This window comes from Bombina bombina, chromosome 2, assembly GCF_027579735.1.
Source record: "Bombina bombina isolate aBomBom1 chromosome 2, aBomBom1.pri, whole genome shotgun sequence".
Lineage (NCBI taxonomy): Eukaryota > Metazoa > Chordata > Amphibia > Anura > Bombinatoridae > Bombina > Bombina bombina.
In genome coordinates this window covers 730,601,208-730,619,562 of record NC_069500.1, presented here as the reverse complement: position 1 = coordinate 730,619,562, position 18,355 = coordinate 730,601,208, and the positions used below count along the sequence as shown (strand labels likewise).

The window sequence follows — 18,355 nt, the reverse complement described above, 5'->3', positions numbered from 1 at the left end:
ACTCTCTCATCATTTCCCATCTTGACTATTGCAACTCCATCCTCTCTGGTCTCCCTAGTTGCCATCTATCTCTTTTATAATCCATAATGAATGCCTCTGCCAAGCTGATCTTCCTTACATGTTGCTCTTCTTCTGCTGCACCTCTCAGCCAATCTCTTCACTTGCTTCCTATACTCTACAGAATTAAACACATTTTGACTCCCCCCTATATCTCATACCTTGTCTCCAGATATTCTCCCTCCCGTCCACTTTACTCATGACCTCCTCCTATCTTGTTGAACTTTTCAGTGACATAATTAAACTCACTTGTCTAGAGCTCGGCCACTGAAACGTGTCAGGCATATTTCAGGGATCATCCCCTAGTTTTATATTTTTATATGGATCCCATACTCTGATTCCAACTATTCATGCTGACTATCACTTAATTTAAAAAAAACTGTCCCAATGTGGTATTAAAGGACCACTAAACACAGTGGAATAGCATAATCAATCAATTTCATAATAAATAGACAATTCAAAAGCACTTAGAATTCCAAATAGTAGTAGATTTGTTTTCTACCAAATGTCAAAGTTAGCTACACTTTCCTTCCTAATGCATCATGTGACAGCCATCAGCCAATCACAAAAATTCATATACATATATACTGTGAATTTTGCACATTCTCAGTAGGAGCTGGTGCCTCAGATAGTGTGGGTATGAAAAGACTGTACACATTTAGATAATGGAAGGGAATTGAAAAGTAGTTTCATGTGACAGCCATCAGCCAATCACAAAAATTCATATACATATATACTGTGAATTTTGCACATTCTCAGTAGGAGCTGGTGCCTCAGATAGTGTGGGTATGAAAAGACTGTACACATTTAGATAATGGAAGGGAATTGAAAAGTAGTTTAAAATGATGTGCTCTATCTGAATCATTAATGTTTATTTCTGACTTCACTGTCTCTTTTGGGACCAGACATCCATTTAATCTCCTTGCGGAGAAGTAGCTTTTATCTATTGCCTCTTGTGGCAGTTGGGGAACATGGTCAATGATCATGTATCTTAGGTCTGAGACATTGTGGTCTGCCTGACGGCAGTGCCTGTCCACTGGCTTTTCTGACTGTCGCGTCTTTTTAGCCATCCACATGGAATTCCTATGATTCTCCATCCTACTCCTAAAGTCATCACTTGTTTTCACAACATTAAATAGGCTACATGGCCACTGAATCAAGTATACAATATGACTTGTAGTACAGGTAACTCTATGTTGGATTCAAAACGTCTTGTTACATCTTGGATGGGAAAAAAAATTGGCCTGTTTGCAACCCATTGCAAGTGGTGCAGGGTTAAGAAAGTCGAAATTAAACTTGGCCTGATTCAGATATAAAGCATGTCATTTTGAGGCACTTTTCTTGATATCCTCTGTTAAAAAGAATGTGTACACATCCTACACTACTTATAGCTGGTTGGTGATTGGTGGCTGCACACATATACCTTTTGTCATTGGCTCACCAAATATGTTCAGCTAGCTCCCAGCAGTGCATTGCTGCTCTGGAGCTGACTTTAACTATGTATTTAATCCCATTACAAGCAAAAGAGCAATAATACAAAATACATTCTCATTTTGCACTTTTTTATATCTCTTTAGGATGTTTAGATAGTGCTGTTTTATATGCATTTTATTGAATTTAGCCACCAATATACATTTAGCCAACAATCAGCAAGTGTTACCGAAAATGGGTTGGCTCCTAAGCTTACATTCCTGCCTTTTCAAATAAAGATACCAGGAGAACGGAAAAAATAAAATAATAGGAGTAAATTAGAAAGTTGCTTACAATTGCATGCTCTATCTGAACCATGAAAGAAAAATTGTGGGTTTCATATCCCTTTAAAGTGATATGCACAAGAGAAAGATAAGTATTTGTAAAAATATGGTGCAATGTAAAGTTTCATGAATGAAAGTGCCCCTGTTTTTAATAGTATTTTTAAAATTCGGGCACTAATTCATGAAAGTTTACATTCACTTTAAGTACAACCTTGATTTTCCACCAATACGATATGTAAATAAAGTATAAAACCTTGATAAAAATAGATGTAATGTGTATATGTATTTCATGAGTACAGCTACAACTAAAGACTATAAATATATTTGTTAATATCTGTATATGTTTTTAACTTTGCAATCACGGTTAGAGCATCTTGATACCACATGTTGCTTTCACTCTCTTCCTTTTTTAATGTTGGGTTTAAATTCAGTTCATTGTTCCGCTACCTGAATTACCTGTAAGTATATATGAACATCTGCTAGGTTAAGGCATTTGGATCCAATTACTCATGAATGTTTGCATCATGTATTTAGTTTAAAACAATCCCTGCAGCTATCGTGGGGGAAATTACATATTTTCATAAAATTACTTTCAGCTTTAGGTCTGTAATGTGTATATGCTCAATTTTAGATTTACACTTTAACCTCTTCCCAGGCTGCATAACGAAGTCTTTTCTTGTTAATGCTTCTCACAAATATCACAACTATCCTCACGTTTAACATTGTACTTACATAATATACACAACAGGATTCAGGAAATTACAATACCAACAGGAAAGAGTGCAAAATAGATTTAAAAATTGATCAACAGGAATCATTGTTATAACAATTTGTATATTGTACTCAGATCTGCTACCATTCATTCAAAAACACTCAATTTCTTATGAATGTCCAGCGTTACACATAGATAAACCAGGGACGCCCTAGTCATGCGTCAGGAATAACCTCCCCAAAATGTTTTGGGAGGTTTAGATAAATAGATAGGTAAGATATCTAGCTTGGTAGACAGAAAGAAAGAAAGATAGAAAGAGAAAAAAACAAGGAAAACTAACAGCTTTCATTGAGCAATACAGGGATTTAAAACTCAAAACGTAATTAAAATGATTAATTATGAGTAGTAAAAAAATAATAATGTACTTTTATTATTAATTTAACGCTAAAAATCCCCCTTTTCCTGAAATTTAACCCTTAAGGGGCCGATTTGTCAACCTCCGTATGGTGCCATATGCACCTGTTTCCGCACTGGCTTTCAGGCTCGCCAGAAACAGGTCTTAAGACCGCTGCTCCTTAACTTGTCCGCCACCTCTGAGGCAGCGGACAGCAATTAGCCTGATCGGATACGATCGGGTTGATTGACACTGCTAGCCGACGATTGGCCGTGAATGTGCAGGGGGCAGCATTGCACAAGCATTTCACTAGAAATGCTTGTATTGTATTGTATTGGGTACTTGTAAAGCGCGGCTAATCACCCGTAAGGGTCTCAAGGCCCTGCTCATTTTATCGACCTCGGAAGGATGAATGGCTGTGTGGAACTCGCGGGGGATCGAACCTGCAACCCTTGGGTTGCTACAGAGCTCAGCCACAGTGCCTTAGCATGCTGAGCTATCTGTCCAACTGATGCAATGTGCATTAAATAGCACTGTCCTAACACACAAACAGTTCCAAAGTAATGCAGAAATGAAACCTCGCACACTGCCAGCCTCGCTAAGCCTTAGACTTCTTCAAGATAGTGTGTCCGCCCATCCTATTAGCCACAATAGCGCACCTTTTACCTCGCAACAGGACCCGACACAAAGTAAGTGTAGCCTGGTCTCTACCGCGTCTCGGGACCTTACACTTTTATATCTGTCCAAAATTATTCTGAGGAGAGTGAGATAATGGGAAAACCTAAGTTCAAACATTGTGGCACCCATTACTTTATAGAAGCTCAGTGAAATTTAGAAAATCAACACTTTTCAGAGTTAAAAAAGGGGGCAAAATAAATAATGAAAACATATAAGTATTTAACTACACATAATTAAACATTTTATATGGCAATCTCATACAGTTAAATATCCCTTTAAAGGGATACTAAACACATTTTTTTTTCTTTAATGAATCAGATAGAGCATGCAATTTTAAGCAACTTTCTAATTTACTCCTATTATTACTTTTTCTTCATTCTCTTGCTATCTTTATTTGAAGAAGCAAAAATCTAAGCTTAAGAGCCGGCCCATTTTTGGTTCAGCACCTGGGTAGCGCTTGCTGATTGGTGGGTAAATGTAGCCACCAATCAGCAAGCACTACCCAGGTGCTGAACCAAAAATGGTCCGGCTCCTAAACGTACATTGCTTCTTTTTCAAATAAAGATAGCAAGAGAACGAAGAAAAATTGATAATAGGAGTAAATTAGAAAGTTGCTTAAAATTGCATGCTCTATCCGAATCATGAAAGAAAAACTATGGGTTTAGTATCCCTTTAACAGAGACTTGTTATACCAGCAACAGAAATAGCTGTTTTTGCTTGTTAAAACCATAATCTAGTTAAATGGGCTGTGCTTGCAGGGAGAGGTAACATCCTTTTCCTATAATTCTCTCTATATACAAAGTTTTTCTCATTTTATATCTGTCTCTATACACAAAAGCCAGTGCTTTAAGAGTGCAATTGAAAATTAACACATTAGTACCTCTCTCTTACCCCCACTGGTTATTATAGATTTTATACAGTAATTACTGGAATGTTCAGGTTAGTTGAGGATATAAAAGGCAAAATCTGCTGTTTCAAATAAAAATAAAGATAAAGGAACTATTAGTAAACTGTTTAATACAACCAAGCAGATAAAATAGATCATTAGGAACATATTAAAGGAACACTAAAGTGAAAATTAAACTTTCTGGATTCAGACAGAGCAAACAATTTTAAACAACTTTCCAATTCACTTTCATTATCAAAATGTCTTTTTATATGCACACTTTCTGAGGCACCAACTACTACAGAGCATGTCCAAAAATTCAGAGTATATGTATGATTCAGGGGTAAGGAAAATAGAACTAACTGAAATTTGTCAGACCAAAAAATCTACTACTTATTTCAAATTCAGACTAAGTGCTTTTGCATTGTCTTTTTATTATGCATTTGTTAATTACGCAATTCTACTGTATTTAGCGGTCCTGTAAATTGAGATACACTGTCGCTTTAATAGTTAAAATACACTATACATATATATATATATAAATGTCTTTGATATTCCTTAAACAATACATACACTCATAGATAATCACGTTTTACAGCTAATCAGATGTCTCCCCTATCACACATCTTAAATAAATCATTTAACCCTGATCGTTTGACATTTTGTGACATCTACCTAGTTATTTTTTGAGAAACCTGTCAAGAATCACTTCCTTAGCGTAATGTTGTATAGCGAGGCCTCAAGGTTACAGTGCGGGTTTAAATGCTCATTTGTGAGTATTAGCAATGTTATGAAAACAGAGCGGAAGTAAGTTCACAAGGCAGGTTACCATATTAAAGACATATTTCAGGCGGAAATAATTATGACAAGGAGAAAATAGCCTTGAGGTTTTCAGGTAAAACATTTAGCCTGATTGAATTTCTTTTGCAGTATTACAAAGAAAATCTTTTGCTTTTGACCCCATGAAAAACACAGCTGAACTTGTAGATTCGCAATGCTGACATATTGTTTTATCCATTTCCAAAGACACAAATACGCAAAGGGATATGTGTAGTGTGCAGCAAAAAGTATAATAAACAATAGGAATTCTGCAGCAAAGATTGCTAATATATATTGTCACTTTAGCTTAAAGGGGTAGAAAGGTCAACATTGAAACATACACGGGTGCAATTCTATTTGAAATAAAAGCATTTTTGCAATATACTTCTATTTACAAAAATACTTCTAGTAAAAGCTATTTCTGTTTTTCAGTGGCATATGCACATATGCTTGAGGACCTGTGCACCAGTATTCAGACACTACCCCTTGCTAAGAGAATGAGTTGTATGACACAAATGACATCTTCACAGAAGCAATACATACCACAGCCATCTCTCTAACTAGGTATAGCACTTGAATACTGGTGCACGGGTCCTCACAGGATATGTGCGTATGCTGCTGAAAAACAGTAATAACTTTTACTAGAAGCATCTTAATAGGAGTACAGTCCACGGCTTCATTTATTACTTGTGGAAATAAGAACCTGGCCACCAGGAGGAGGCAAAGACACCCCAGCCAAAGGCTTAAATACCTCCCCCACTCCCCTCATCCCCAAGTCATTCTTTGCCTTTTGTCACAGGAGTTTTTTTTATGCATAATATTCTTTATTGTGTTTAATGCTGCGGCATGTGTGAAATGAGGCTCTGCCAATGTGTGAACAGTCAGTATTCTTTAGCGAGAGATCGATGCTGGCCTTTTTTTGGCTCGTTTTTCTCTCTAGGTAGGGGCGATCCTGCATGGCACTCCATGTGACTGGGTGTGGCCACTTTAATTTTTTTCTTTCCTGACCGGCGGTTTTAGGAGACAAATCGGTTTCTCTGTGGCCGGGTCATAGGAGGTGGTGAGTGCCACGGCCATTGGGGTATAAAGGTGCCATTTAATTTCTATCTAGTTCGTAATAAAGGCGCATGTGTCTATTGTGAGGAGGTTCCAGTTGATCCGCTTGCTCAACTTTCTTCCACATGCTTTGATAAAATTGCAATATCTAAAAGAATAAGATATTTAGTACAATTGAGCCGTCCACCTCTGAGGGTTCTCCGTCCCGGGAGGTGCGTTCCCTACATTCATCTCTGATTGCACATGCAGCTCCCCAGGGCACTACTAATCATCCCGCGGGAGGGGCCCTTTGGCCGCCAGATTTCGCTGATCAATTACAAACTGCGGTTTCTGCGGCCTTCAATGCCTTACCATGCCCTGCTAAGCGCAAGCGAAAGGTGAAACATTGCTATCCGTCCCAGGGGTCATCTACTCCATTGGATGTCTCTGACAGGTTATCTGATGTTGAAGATGACTCCGACTCTTCGGAGGACGCTCTTTCTGGGTCGGAATCGGCAACATCTAGACTTCCGACTGCGGAGGAGCCAGACTTTAAATTTAAGATGGAGCATTTGCGCTTTCTGTTAAAAGAGGTGCTTGCTACGTTAGAGGTTCCTGAACCGAAAATACCGGAGGAACCTTCGATCCCTGAGCAAGATAGGGTTTACGCGGACAGGGTGGTGCCTCAGACCTTTCCTGTCCCCGTTAAGATGGCTAATATTATTAAGAATGAATGGAAGAAACTTGGTTCGTCCTTTTCCCCTTCTACTTCTTTTTAAATACTGTTCCCTGTTCCGGACTCGCAGCTTGAGCTGTGGGGGGGCCATTCCTAAGGTGCATGGTGCTATCTCCACGCTCGCTAAGCGAACAACTATCCCGCTCGAAGATAGCTCTTCATTCAAGGAGCCCATAGATAAAAAATTGGAGTCCATGTCGAGAAAGATGTTTGAGCTCACTGGGTTCGTTGTGGTGGCTGGGGCTGCTACCTACTGGTGTGATGCTCTGTCAGCTATGGTCGAGGTGGAGACTCCCCTCGAGGAGATACAGGATCAAATTAAGGCCTTAAGGGTAGCTAATTCATTCATCTGTGATGCAAATATGCAGATTATTTGCCTCAGGTTTTTTGGATCTAGCCCGTATGGCTCTGTGGTTAAAGTCGTGGTCGGCTGACATGACTTCCAAGTCTAGATTACTATCCCTCCCGTTAAGGTGAAGGTTCTGTTTGGTCCAGGCCTAGACTCTATCATATCCACGGTCACGGGTGGCAACGGTGCTTTCCTACCGCAGGATAAGAAGAATAAGCCTAAGGGGTCTACTTTTTGTCCCATTCGTTTAAAGAAGTCCCAACGCCAGCAGCCTGCCGCGAAAATCGAGCAGTCCAAGGGATCTTGGAAGCCAGCTCAATCTCAATCCAAGCAGAGCAAGAAGCCCGCCGAGACAAAATCGACATGAGGGGCGGACCCCTATCCATCTATCTTTTTTTGCGGAGGCTTGGATAAGAGACATTCAGGACCCTTGGGTTCTGGAGGTCATCGCCCAGGGTTACAGGATAGGATTCAAGACTCATCCGCCCAGATGCAGATTCCTCCTGTCAAACCTATCATCAAGACCAGAGAAGAGAGATACCTTTCTAGAGTGTGTGAGAGATCTCTCCCCTCTCTGAGTAATAGTTCCAGTCCCTCTAACAGAAAGAGGTCTGGAGTATTATTCAAACCTTTTCGTGGTTCCAAAGAAGGAGGGCACGTTTTGTCCGATTCTAGACCTAAAGTGCCTAAACAAGTTTCTGTCGGTCTCATTGTTCAAGATGGAGACAATCAGGTCGATTCTGCCCCTAGTTCAAGAGGGACAGTTCATGACTATGCTTACCTTCACGTTCCAATCCACAGGGATCATTTCAGGTTCCTAAGATTTGCATTTCTGGACCAACACTTCCAGTTTCTGGTAGGAATGTCATCGTCTCCTCTATGGAGGTTACCTTGTCGCAGAGATCTGCTGGTTCAAGGTCCCTTTTTACACCAAAATCTCGATTCTCTGAGGCTGACTGCGTGGAGAGGTTTTTCTGAGCAAGTGATTGATACTCTCATTCAAGCCAGGAAACCGGTCACTCGCCGCATCTATCATAAGGTGTGGAGGACCTACTTTTCCTGGTGGGAGGATCGTGGATATCACTTGCATAAGATTATGGCATCCAGGATTTTGCCGCCGCCAGTTCCTTAAAGGGACAGATTTCGGCTTTATCTGTACTGTTACACAAGAAGCTTACAGAGCTTCCTGATATTCAGTCCTTTGTTCAGGCTCTGTCTAGGATCAGGCCTGTCTTTAGAAGTTCTGCTCCGTCTTGGAGCTTAAACTTGGTACTTAGGATTTTGCAGAGGGCTCCGTTTGAGCCTATGCATTCGCTTACATTAAAAATATTTCATGGAAGGTTCTATTCTTACTGACTATTGCATCGGCACGCAGAGTCTCTGAGTTGGCGGCCTTGCAATGTGAGCCTCCTTACCTAGTTTTTCACGCCGATAAGGATGTACTTCGCACTGGGTTGGGATTTCTTCCCAAGGTTGTCTCAAATCGTAACATCAATCAGGAAATAGTAGTTCCTTCCTTGTGTCCTAACCCTTCTTCGTCAAAGGAAATGTTGCTTCATAATTTGGATGTGGTTTGAACCTTCAGGCCACAAAATAATTCCGACAGACTTCGTCTTTATTTTTTGTGTGTTCAGGGAAATGCAGGGGGCAGAGGGCCTCTTCCACTTCCCTATCTTTTTGGTTAAGGAGATTTGTAAGGCGGCTACTTGGTACTCCTTACATACTTTTGCTAAATTTTACAAATTTGATGTCTTTGCTTCTGCGGAAGCAGCTTTTGGGAGAAAGGTTCTGCAGGCTGTGGTGCCCTCAGTTTAGGGTCCGCCTCCTTTTACCCTCCTGTTTTTTTCATTCAGTGTCCTCTAGAGCTTGGGTATTTGTTTCCCACAAGTAATGAATGAAGCCTTGGACTCTCCTCCCATTAAGATGGAAAACATAAATTACGCTTACCTGATAATTTCATTTCCATCTGTGGGAGGAGAGTCCATGGCTCCCGCCCGTTTTTCTGGTGGGCAAACCTAAATTTCTTTTTATTCTTCTGGCACCATTTATACCCTAATATTTCTCCTAATGTTCCTTGTTCCCTTGACAGCATGACTGGGGGATGAGGGGAGTGGGGGAGGTATTTAAGCCTTTAGCTGGGGTGTCTTTGTCTCCTTATGTTTTTTCTTTAAAGGGACACTTTACACTAGATTTTTCTTTGCATAAATGTTTTGTAGATGAGATATTTATATAGCCCATACAGTTTTTTTTTAATGTTTAGTTTTGCTTATTTTTAAGGATTTTCAGACTCCTAACCAAGCCCCAAAGTTTTAGCAGAATACTGACGTATACCTACTCCAGCTTGCTTCTGTTTGTGTAAAGGGTCTTTTCATTTGCAAAGGAAGGGGGGGGGGGGTCTGATTTTTCCCACTTGCAGTGGGTGTTCCAGTACCCTTTTAAACAGAGCTAAACTGGAAGCTTCTAAGTAAGTTTTTAAATGGTTTTATACTGAATTTTTTATTTCACTATATGTGCATATTATTCTTTATAGTAGTGTCTATTACATGCAGTTATATGAAAATTGGTGTATACTGTCCCTTTAAGGCAGCGTTTCTCAACTACAGTCCTCCAGTTCTCCTAACAGGCCAGATTTTGAGCACAGGTGAAATAATCAGATGATAGGTGAGAGCGGGTTAATAACCATGGTTACTGATCAGCTAGAGCTGTGCTCCAGTTCAGATATCACGAAAATCTGGTCTGTTAGGGGTACTTGACTGGAGTTGAGAAAAGTCAAAATTATACTATCATGGTTCAGATACAACATTCTGTTATCAAATTTACTTTATTCTCTTGCTGTCCTTTATTAAAAAGCATACATAGGTAGGCTCAGGAGCAGTAATGCACTACTGGGAACTAGTTGGTGACTGGTGACTGCACATACACTCTTGTCATTGGCTCACCAAATGTGTTCCACAAGCTACCAGTAGTGCATTGCTGCTCTAGAGCTGACTAACCCGGACTGCTCACATAGTTATATGCAAGAAACAGTGTGATAATAACATTCTTTAACACATTTTCTTTTTGCATGTTTGCATCCCTTTAAAGTGAATGTTAAGTCACACTGTACCGTTAACACAGTAGTAGTTTTTTTAGCTTGTTTTTTAACTCACTAGACGTGCGCTCAAAGTACTAATCCTCCGCCCACCATCTTAGATTTTTGAGTGGCAGATCAAGCTAAATCTGGTCTCCCAATCATTGAATCTCCCCCGGGGGGACCAAACCCCTTTTCCATACATCACGCATTCCTATTGCGCCTGTGTTAGACCGCTACTCTTCTATTCAACTCAGATGCGCGTTCATGCTTCGCGCATGCGCTGTAGCATAATTTACGGTCTTTGCAAAATATTCACCAATCGTCCTGCAGCCAGGTAAGTAGCGATCTTCTCAGCTCCGATGTAAATACATATATAATGATTTCGGTAACATATTTTAAACATGGCAATATAATAGCGATGCATATTGAACGTAAATATGATTATTGTCAATAGTTCTATTTAAGTTATCATATAAACAATCAAATGTTATTGTTACTTGGCAACAATTTAATGCCGTGGAACGCATGCGCAGTTGTTCTACTAGACGTGAACGCGCTTTCAGAATTAATAAACAGCGGGTGGGACCCCTCCCTACGTAACAGGGAGGAAAATAAAGAAGTTGCGGATGGGAGGAGCTGTGCTCTAAAACAGACGAAAATTGTTGATCAAAATATATCAATAATATTGTTTTTTTTTTTATTAAAAAAAGTGGCGGTTTAGCAAATATACATGCAAGGAATCCATATGTGCAATCAATACTATAAAAATGAACATTCACTTTAAGGATTCTGACAGAAAAAAATCATGATTAGCTAATCAGCTTAAAAGGGGTCACTAAACTGAAACAAGGAAATGTAATAGCAGATAAAGCATTTTAAAGGGGACAGTAAATGTTAAATAAAAAACTTCTAATCATATATATGTGATCTGCATTTAAATAGTTAAACGCTATCACTCAGCCAGAATCGCAAATCGCTATTCTTAATGACTAAAATTACCTTTTAGTTTCAGTTTGGGAGGGCTCTCCTAGCCACCTTAAAGGGAAATACATTTTATAAGCATAGTATTGAGGTTATTCCTCGCCTCCCTTCAGTCATGGCCAAACAGCAAAAAAAAAAAAACTTCAGAGCTTTTATCGTTTTGCAGTTTTATGTTCCCCAGAAACCAAAAAGTCTCCACAACAAGTAATATGCCTTAAATTGCTGACATTTATAAAGGGAGACTAAAGTCAAAATAAAACTTTGATGATTCAGAAAGAGCGTGTAGTTTTAAGAGACCTTTCAATTTACTTTTTCTATGCACACTTTCTGAGGCACAAGTTCCTACTGAGCATGTGCAAAACTTCACAGTATATATGTATGTGTGTCTGTGATTGGTTGATGGCTGATACAGGGGGGCATAAAATGTAATACATTTTTATTATGCACTGGTTGATTATGTAGTTTTACTGTATTTAATGTTCCTTTAAAGTGATTGTAAAGTTTAATTAATAAGTGCCTCGTATCTAAATATAATCTTAAAAACAGCTGCACTTTCATTCATTAAACTTTACAAAGATGCCCATTTTTTAAAATACCTTTGCGTTATGGTAAACATAACGCAGATTCTCCGGCAGCCATCTCCTGCTTTCTTTAGCAGAATGATGATGAATCCAGCTTCCTCCAATCGTTGTGTGCCCCCTTTGGTGTCCAGCTCGTGAGGCATGCAATGATTGGAGGCAGCTGGATTGTCATCGATATTCTAAAGAAAGCAGGAGCTGCGGGCAGAGGATCAGTGTTATGTTTACCATAACGCAAAGTTATTTTACAAAATAAGCGTCTTTGTAAAGTTTAATGAATAAAGTGCCCCTGTTTTTAAAATTATTTTTAAATACCGGGCACTTATACATTAAACCTTACAATCACTTTAAGTGCTAAAAAGCAAAAGCGTACACTTATCTAAAGCTGTCTTTGAAAGGGACAAATGGGTAAAAAAAAAAATAGTAAAAATATGAATGTGCACACCAGTGGGTTTTATTATGGCACTAACTGAATACTTGAATACTCTTATATTGTAAGCTTCTGAGATAGAGAAACAGGAAAACTATTATATATCTAAGATTATGTTTTGCAAAATGCTTTAATATTCGGGGGTTTGTGATAAATACATTCATTATTCAGTGCTTTGAAGTAATCAGTTATGTCACCCAAAATGACTAATCCATTCCCCAAAACATATTGTAACCATCTTTGAACTTTGAACTTTCACCTCCTAACTGTTTAAATCAGCATTGCGTTATAAACTGTCACATCTAGTTTGTTTACAGTTGACGAGTAAGAAATAAATTGAAAACAAATGCCAGAAAAAAAAGAGACTTATTATCTTTTACGATATATAATATAGTGTTACTAAATATCATGTTAACTGATCGTGGACCAGAATGCACTTGATTTGCTATGTCTTGATATAGTTTCAAATAATTCAATACTTAGTATTGTGATATATATATATGTGTGTGTGTGTATATATATATATATATATATATATACACACCCATATTTTAAAAATATATATATATTGTTCACACAAAAATTTTAGGACTAGTAAATTACATTTTCTCAAGTGTGGTCTGATACAAACACCAGAGTAAAACAGAAATCCAACTGCTTTTTTAAGTATGTAATCTGCTGTTTTATTTTTCAGCAAAGCCAGCTGAACTCCTTTCTTTGGACAATAAAACGTGATCCTCCCTCATACTTCTTTGGTACTATTCATGTCCCTTATACAAGGGTGTGGGATTTTATCCCAGAGAACTCCAAAAAAGCTTTCCAGCGGAGCAACATTGTATACTTTGAGTTGGACTTGACAGACCCCTACACAATATCTGCTCTGACCAGTTGCCAGATGCTGCCGCAGGGTGAGAACTTGCAAAGTGTACTTCCTAGAGATATTTACCGGAGACTGAAACGCCATTTGGAATATGTTAAACTCATGATGCCCTCCTGGATGACTCCAGATCAAAGGGGGAAAGGCCTTTATGCTGACTACTTATTCAATGCTATTGCTGGAAACTGGGAAAGAAAGAGGCCAGTGTGGGTCATGCTTATGGTTAATTCTCTGACTGAGGTTGACATCAAGTCAAGAGGGGTTCCAGTACTGGACTTGTATCTGGCTCAGGAAGCTGAGCGTCTTAAGAAGCGGACTGGAGCAGTAGAAAAAGTGGAAGAGCAATGCCATCCTTTGAATGGACTGAACTTCTCTCAGGTAAGACCTTAGATAGATTATTTACAGGTTGTTAGCATACAAGTGTAGTCTTATATGTATTTAAAGGAAAGTCAAAATGAAACTTGCATGATTCAGATAGAGCAGGTAATTTTAAGACACTTTTAATTTCACTTCTATTTTCAAATATGCTTTGCTCTCTTGGTATCCCTTATTGAAAATGAATACGCACATATCCTACACTAGCTGCTGATTGGTGCCTGCATACATTTGTCTCTTGTGATTGGCTAACTAGATGTGTTCAGCTAGCTGCCAGTAGTGGCTTGCTGCTTCTGCAGCAAAGGATAACAAGATAATGAAGCAAACTTGATAATAGAAGTAAATTGGAAAGTTGTTTAAAATTGTATGTTCTATCTGAATCATGAAAGAAAATGTTTGGCTTTCCTGTCCCTTTAACAACATATTAATAGGAGTGTTCACTGTAAAATAGTTTTTTCCCCCCTGAATGTGTTCACCATGCCTTGTTGTACCAGATGCAGTATATAAAATGTATGAGAAATTGCTCATTTATGCTTCTTTTTGCAAAATAAATAGCTGGATTTTCTATTTGAAACCACAGCCCATAAAAATGGACTTGGCTTGCTGACAGATCAGATCTTTTTATCTTATCACTGAAATGCTTATCTTTCTTATTTCTTTCTCTGTACAATACTTAGAAAGAACAATTAAAAATGAGTATTTTAGAGCTTTATCTCTTCCACCTCCCACTGTGAGTGTAATTTATTCTGCTGGCTGTGTTTACAAAGTTTCTCAATAGCCTATACCTAGGTATAGAAACTTTCAGTATAGGTAGGGATTCTACAGGCTAAACCAGCTTTTTCAAAATCCAATATAAAGGCTAAGGAACTATCTGTAAACAATTTAAAACACTCCAGCAGGTAAAATGGATTGTTGGTAGAGAAGTTTTTTTGACAAGTGATAGTGGACATGTAACAAACCTTGCTAAGTGAAAGATGCAAATCATTTTTTGCCAATGTATGGACAAAGGGGAATATTTGCTAAAAACGCAAACAAATAAATTTGAATTGTACGTAAATGAATTTGTTGTATTTATTCCATAGTGCTTTATGGACTGTATTATAGTTTTATTCATTCATTAATTTTATATATTTATTTGCTATATTATATTTTATATATTTATTTGCTATATTATATTTTATATATTTATTTATACATAAAAGCATCCCACTTATTTTGGAGAAGGATGTTCCTCTCCACCAATATGGCTGCGGGCATTGTATCTATGAGCCAATGAGCATTAGTAGGAAGTATGAGACTGAACTGTTAAAATCATATAAATTATTATAAATCATTTTGTTAGCACTGTTTACAAGGTTTTGAAAATCAGAAATAGTTCATGGATAGATCTCTTGTAAAGCCTGGTGGAATCCAGGTTCCTGGACTCCTTTTCTGAGGCCAAATAGGGACAGATTTAGAAAAAGCTTATGCTCTTAATTAACCAATTACTGCCTAGAATGTTACAGGCTTATGAAAATATTGCCCTACTTAAAGGGATAGTCTAGTCAAAATTAAATTTTCATGATTCAGATAAAACAGGCAATTTTAAGCAACTTTCAAATTTACTCCTATTATCAAATTGTCTTTGTTCTTTTGGTATCTTTATTTGAAAAAGCAAGAATATAAGCATAAGAGCTGGCCCATTTTTGGTTAATTTTTGGTCCGGCTCCTAAGCTTTCATTCAAATAAAGATGCGAAGAGAACAAAGAAAAATTGATAATAGGAGTAAATTAGAAAGTTGCTTTAAATTGCATGCTCTTTCTGAATCATGAAAGTTTAATTTTGACTAGACTATCCCTTTAACAAAGATGAAGACACTCCAAGGTTTCTGGAGTAGAACAACCACTCTTGTGTCTTAACCCCTTAATGACAACTGACGTACCAGGTACGTCATGCATTAACAACCAGTTAATGACAATAGACGTACATGGTACGTCAGTTGTCTAAGAGAGTGCTGGAAGCGATCGCAATCGCTTCCAGCAGCTCTCAGGGTATTGCAGTGATGCCTCCATATGGAGGCATCCTGCAATACCTTTTTAGAAGACTCCGATGCAGAGAGAGCCACTCTGTGGGGGCGCGCGTGCGCGCGCGTGATTAGCTGGCCACTGACACCAATGAGGAGGGAAGAGGGGGGAAAAAAGATTTTAAAAATATAAATATATAAGGATCTGGGAGGGGGAGGGGGTTGGGGTATTGTGGGGGGCTGCTACACTACAGAAAATATTAATAATTGCAAAAAGAGAAAAAGATACTTTTGTTTTTGGGGGCAAATTGGGTACTGGCAGACAGCTGCCAGAACCCAAGATGGCGGCAAATAGGTAGGGGAGAGTGTTAGAGAGCTGGGGGGGGGGGGATCATGGAGGTTGGGGCTAAGGCAGGGGTCCATCACAGCTAAAACATTTTATTTTTTTTTATTAAAAAAAAAGAAAAACTCCTTTTATTTAGTACTGGCAGACTTTCTGCCAGTACTTAAGATGGCGGGGACAATTGTGGGGTGGGGGAGGGAAGAGAGCTGTTTGGGAGGGATCAGGGGGTGGGATGTGTCAGGTGGGAGGCTGATCTCTACCCTAAAGCTAAAATTAACCCTGCAAGCTCCCTACAACCTACCTAATTAACCCCTTCACTGCTGGGCATAATTTACGTGTGGTGCGCAGCAGCATTTAGCGGCCTTCTAATTACCAAAAAGCAACCCCAAAGCCATATGTCTGCTATTTCTGAACAAAGGGGATCCCAAAGAAGCATTTACAACCATTTGTGCCTTAATTGCAGAAGCTGTTTGTAAATAATTTCAGTGGGAAACCTAAAGTTTGTGACAAAATTTGTGAAAAAGTGAACTTTTTTTTTTATTTGATGACATTTGGCGGTGAAATGGTGGCATGAAATATACCAAAATGGGCCTAGATCAATACTTTGGGTTGTCTTCTAAAAAAAAATATATACATGTCAAGGGATATTCAGGTTTTCCTGACAGATATCAGGGTTCCAATGTAACTAGCGCTAATTTTGAAAAAAAGGGGTTTGGAAATAGCAAAGTGCTAATTGTATTTATGGCCCTATAAATTGCAAAAAAAAGCAAAGAACATGTAAACATTGGGTATTTCTAAACTCAGGACAAAATTTAGAAACTATTTAGCATAGGTGTTTTTTGGTGATTGTAGATGTGTAACAGATTTTGGGGGTCAAAGTTAGAAAAAGTGTGTTTTTTTCAATTTTTTCCTCATATTTTATATTTTTTTTTATAGGAAATTATAAGATATGATGAAAATAATGTTATCTTTAGAAAGTCCATTTAATGGCGAGAAAAACGGTATATAATATGTGTGGGTACAGTAAATGTGTAAGAGGAAAATTACAGCTAAACACAAACACAGCAGAAATGTAAAAATAGCCTTTGTCATTAAGGGTAAGAAAATTGAAAAATGGTCTGGTCATTAAGGGGTTAAAGGAAAACAAAGTAAATAATGTACAGTATATTGCAATTTTATTTTTGTCAATTTAACATTTTACAGGGAGATAAATATTAGCGTGCAAGGTCATTTTTTACTTTATAAAACACAACTATGATCATGTGTATATGATGTTCATTCTTGTGGATGATAGGAAATACAAAATGAGTAAAATGTTCCTTTAACTTGTTTTTAATCAATAAAATAGTAAAAAGTTATTTAGGTCCTGATATTATAATACAAGAATGAGGGTGCAGATGTCAGTCAATTAATCTATGCCTAAAACAACATGAAAGTGTACTCATGTATAATGATCTAGAATGCTCAGTTTAAAAAGCAGTAATATATACCGGTATATTTACCTTAAAGGAACAGTAAAGTAAAAAAATAATTTTCACAATTTTTTTTAAAAGCTAATTTCCTTAGTTCTCTTGGTATCATTTGTTAAGGGAGCAGCAATACACAACTACAAGCTAGCAGAACACATCGGCTGAGCCAATGACTTACCTAGGTAGGCTCAGGAGCAGCAAAGCACTACTGGGAGCTAGCTGACGATTGGTGGCTGCACATACTGTATATGCCTCTTGTCATTGGTTCTCCCAGTGTATTCAGCTAGTTCCCAGTAGTGCATTGCTGCTCCTTAAACAAAAGATACCTAAAGAATAGAGCAAATTTAAAATAAAAGTATATTGGAAAGTAGTTTCAAATTGCATGATTTATCTTAATCATACAAGAAAAAAATAAGGGTTTCATGTCCCTTTAAGGGAAGAGAATATGGTGTTTTGGATGCAATGCCTTTAGAAGTGACTTATATATTATTTTCACCATATCTAAATATTTTGTATTCAAGACACTCTATGTGCAACTCACCTTATACATCTGATTCATTAGGTAGCTCTGTTAAAGGAACGTGGAACCCCAAAAGTGGTTTCATTATTTAAATAGAGCATATCATTTTCATATTAATGTTCATCTGTACTTCTATTATCAAATTTGCTTTAATCTCTTGGTATCCTTTGTTAAAGTAGCAGCAATGCTCTACTACGAACGAGCAGAACACATTGGCTGAGCCAATAACTCGAGGCATATATGTGAACCACCAATCAGCAGCTAGCTCCCAATAGAGCCTACCTAGA

At 38.1% G+C, this 18,355-nt stretch overlaps 1 protein-coding gene across 1 annotated transcript in view; it reads left to right on the top strand.

Annotated features, from left to right (window-relative positions):
- The window catches only part of LOC128649468 (metalloprotease TIKI1-like), a 188,141-nt gene that overhangs the window by 36,140 nt on the left and 133,646 nt on the right, over positions 1–18,355 (top strand). The window contains exon 2 of the mRNA XM_053702751.1: positions 13,177–13,737. Coding sequence (XP_053558726.1) covers positions 13,177–13,737 — 561 coding nt within the window. The remainder of the gene's footprint in view (positions 1–13,176; positions 13,738–18,355) is intronic.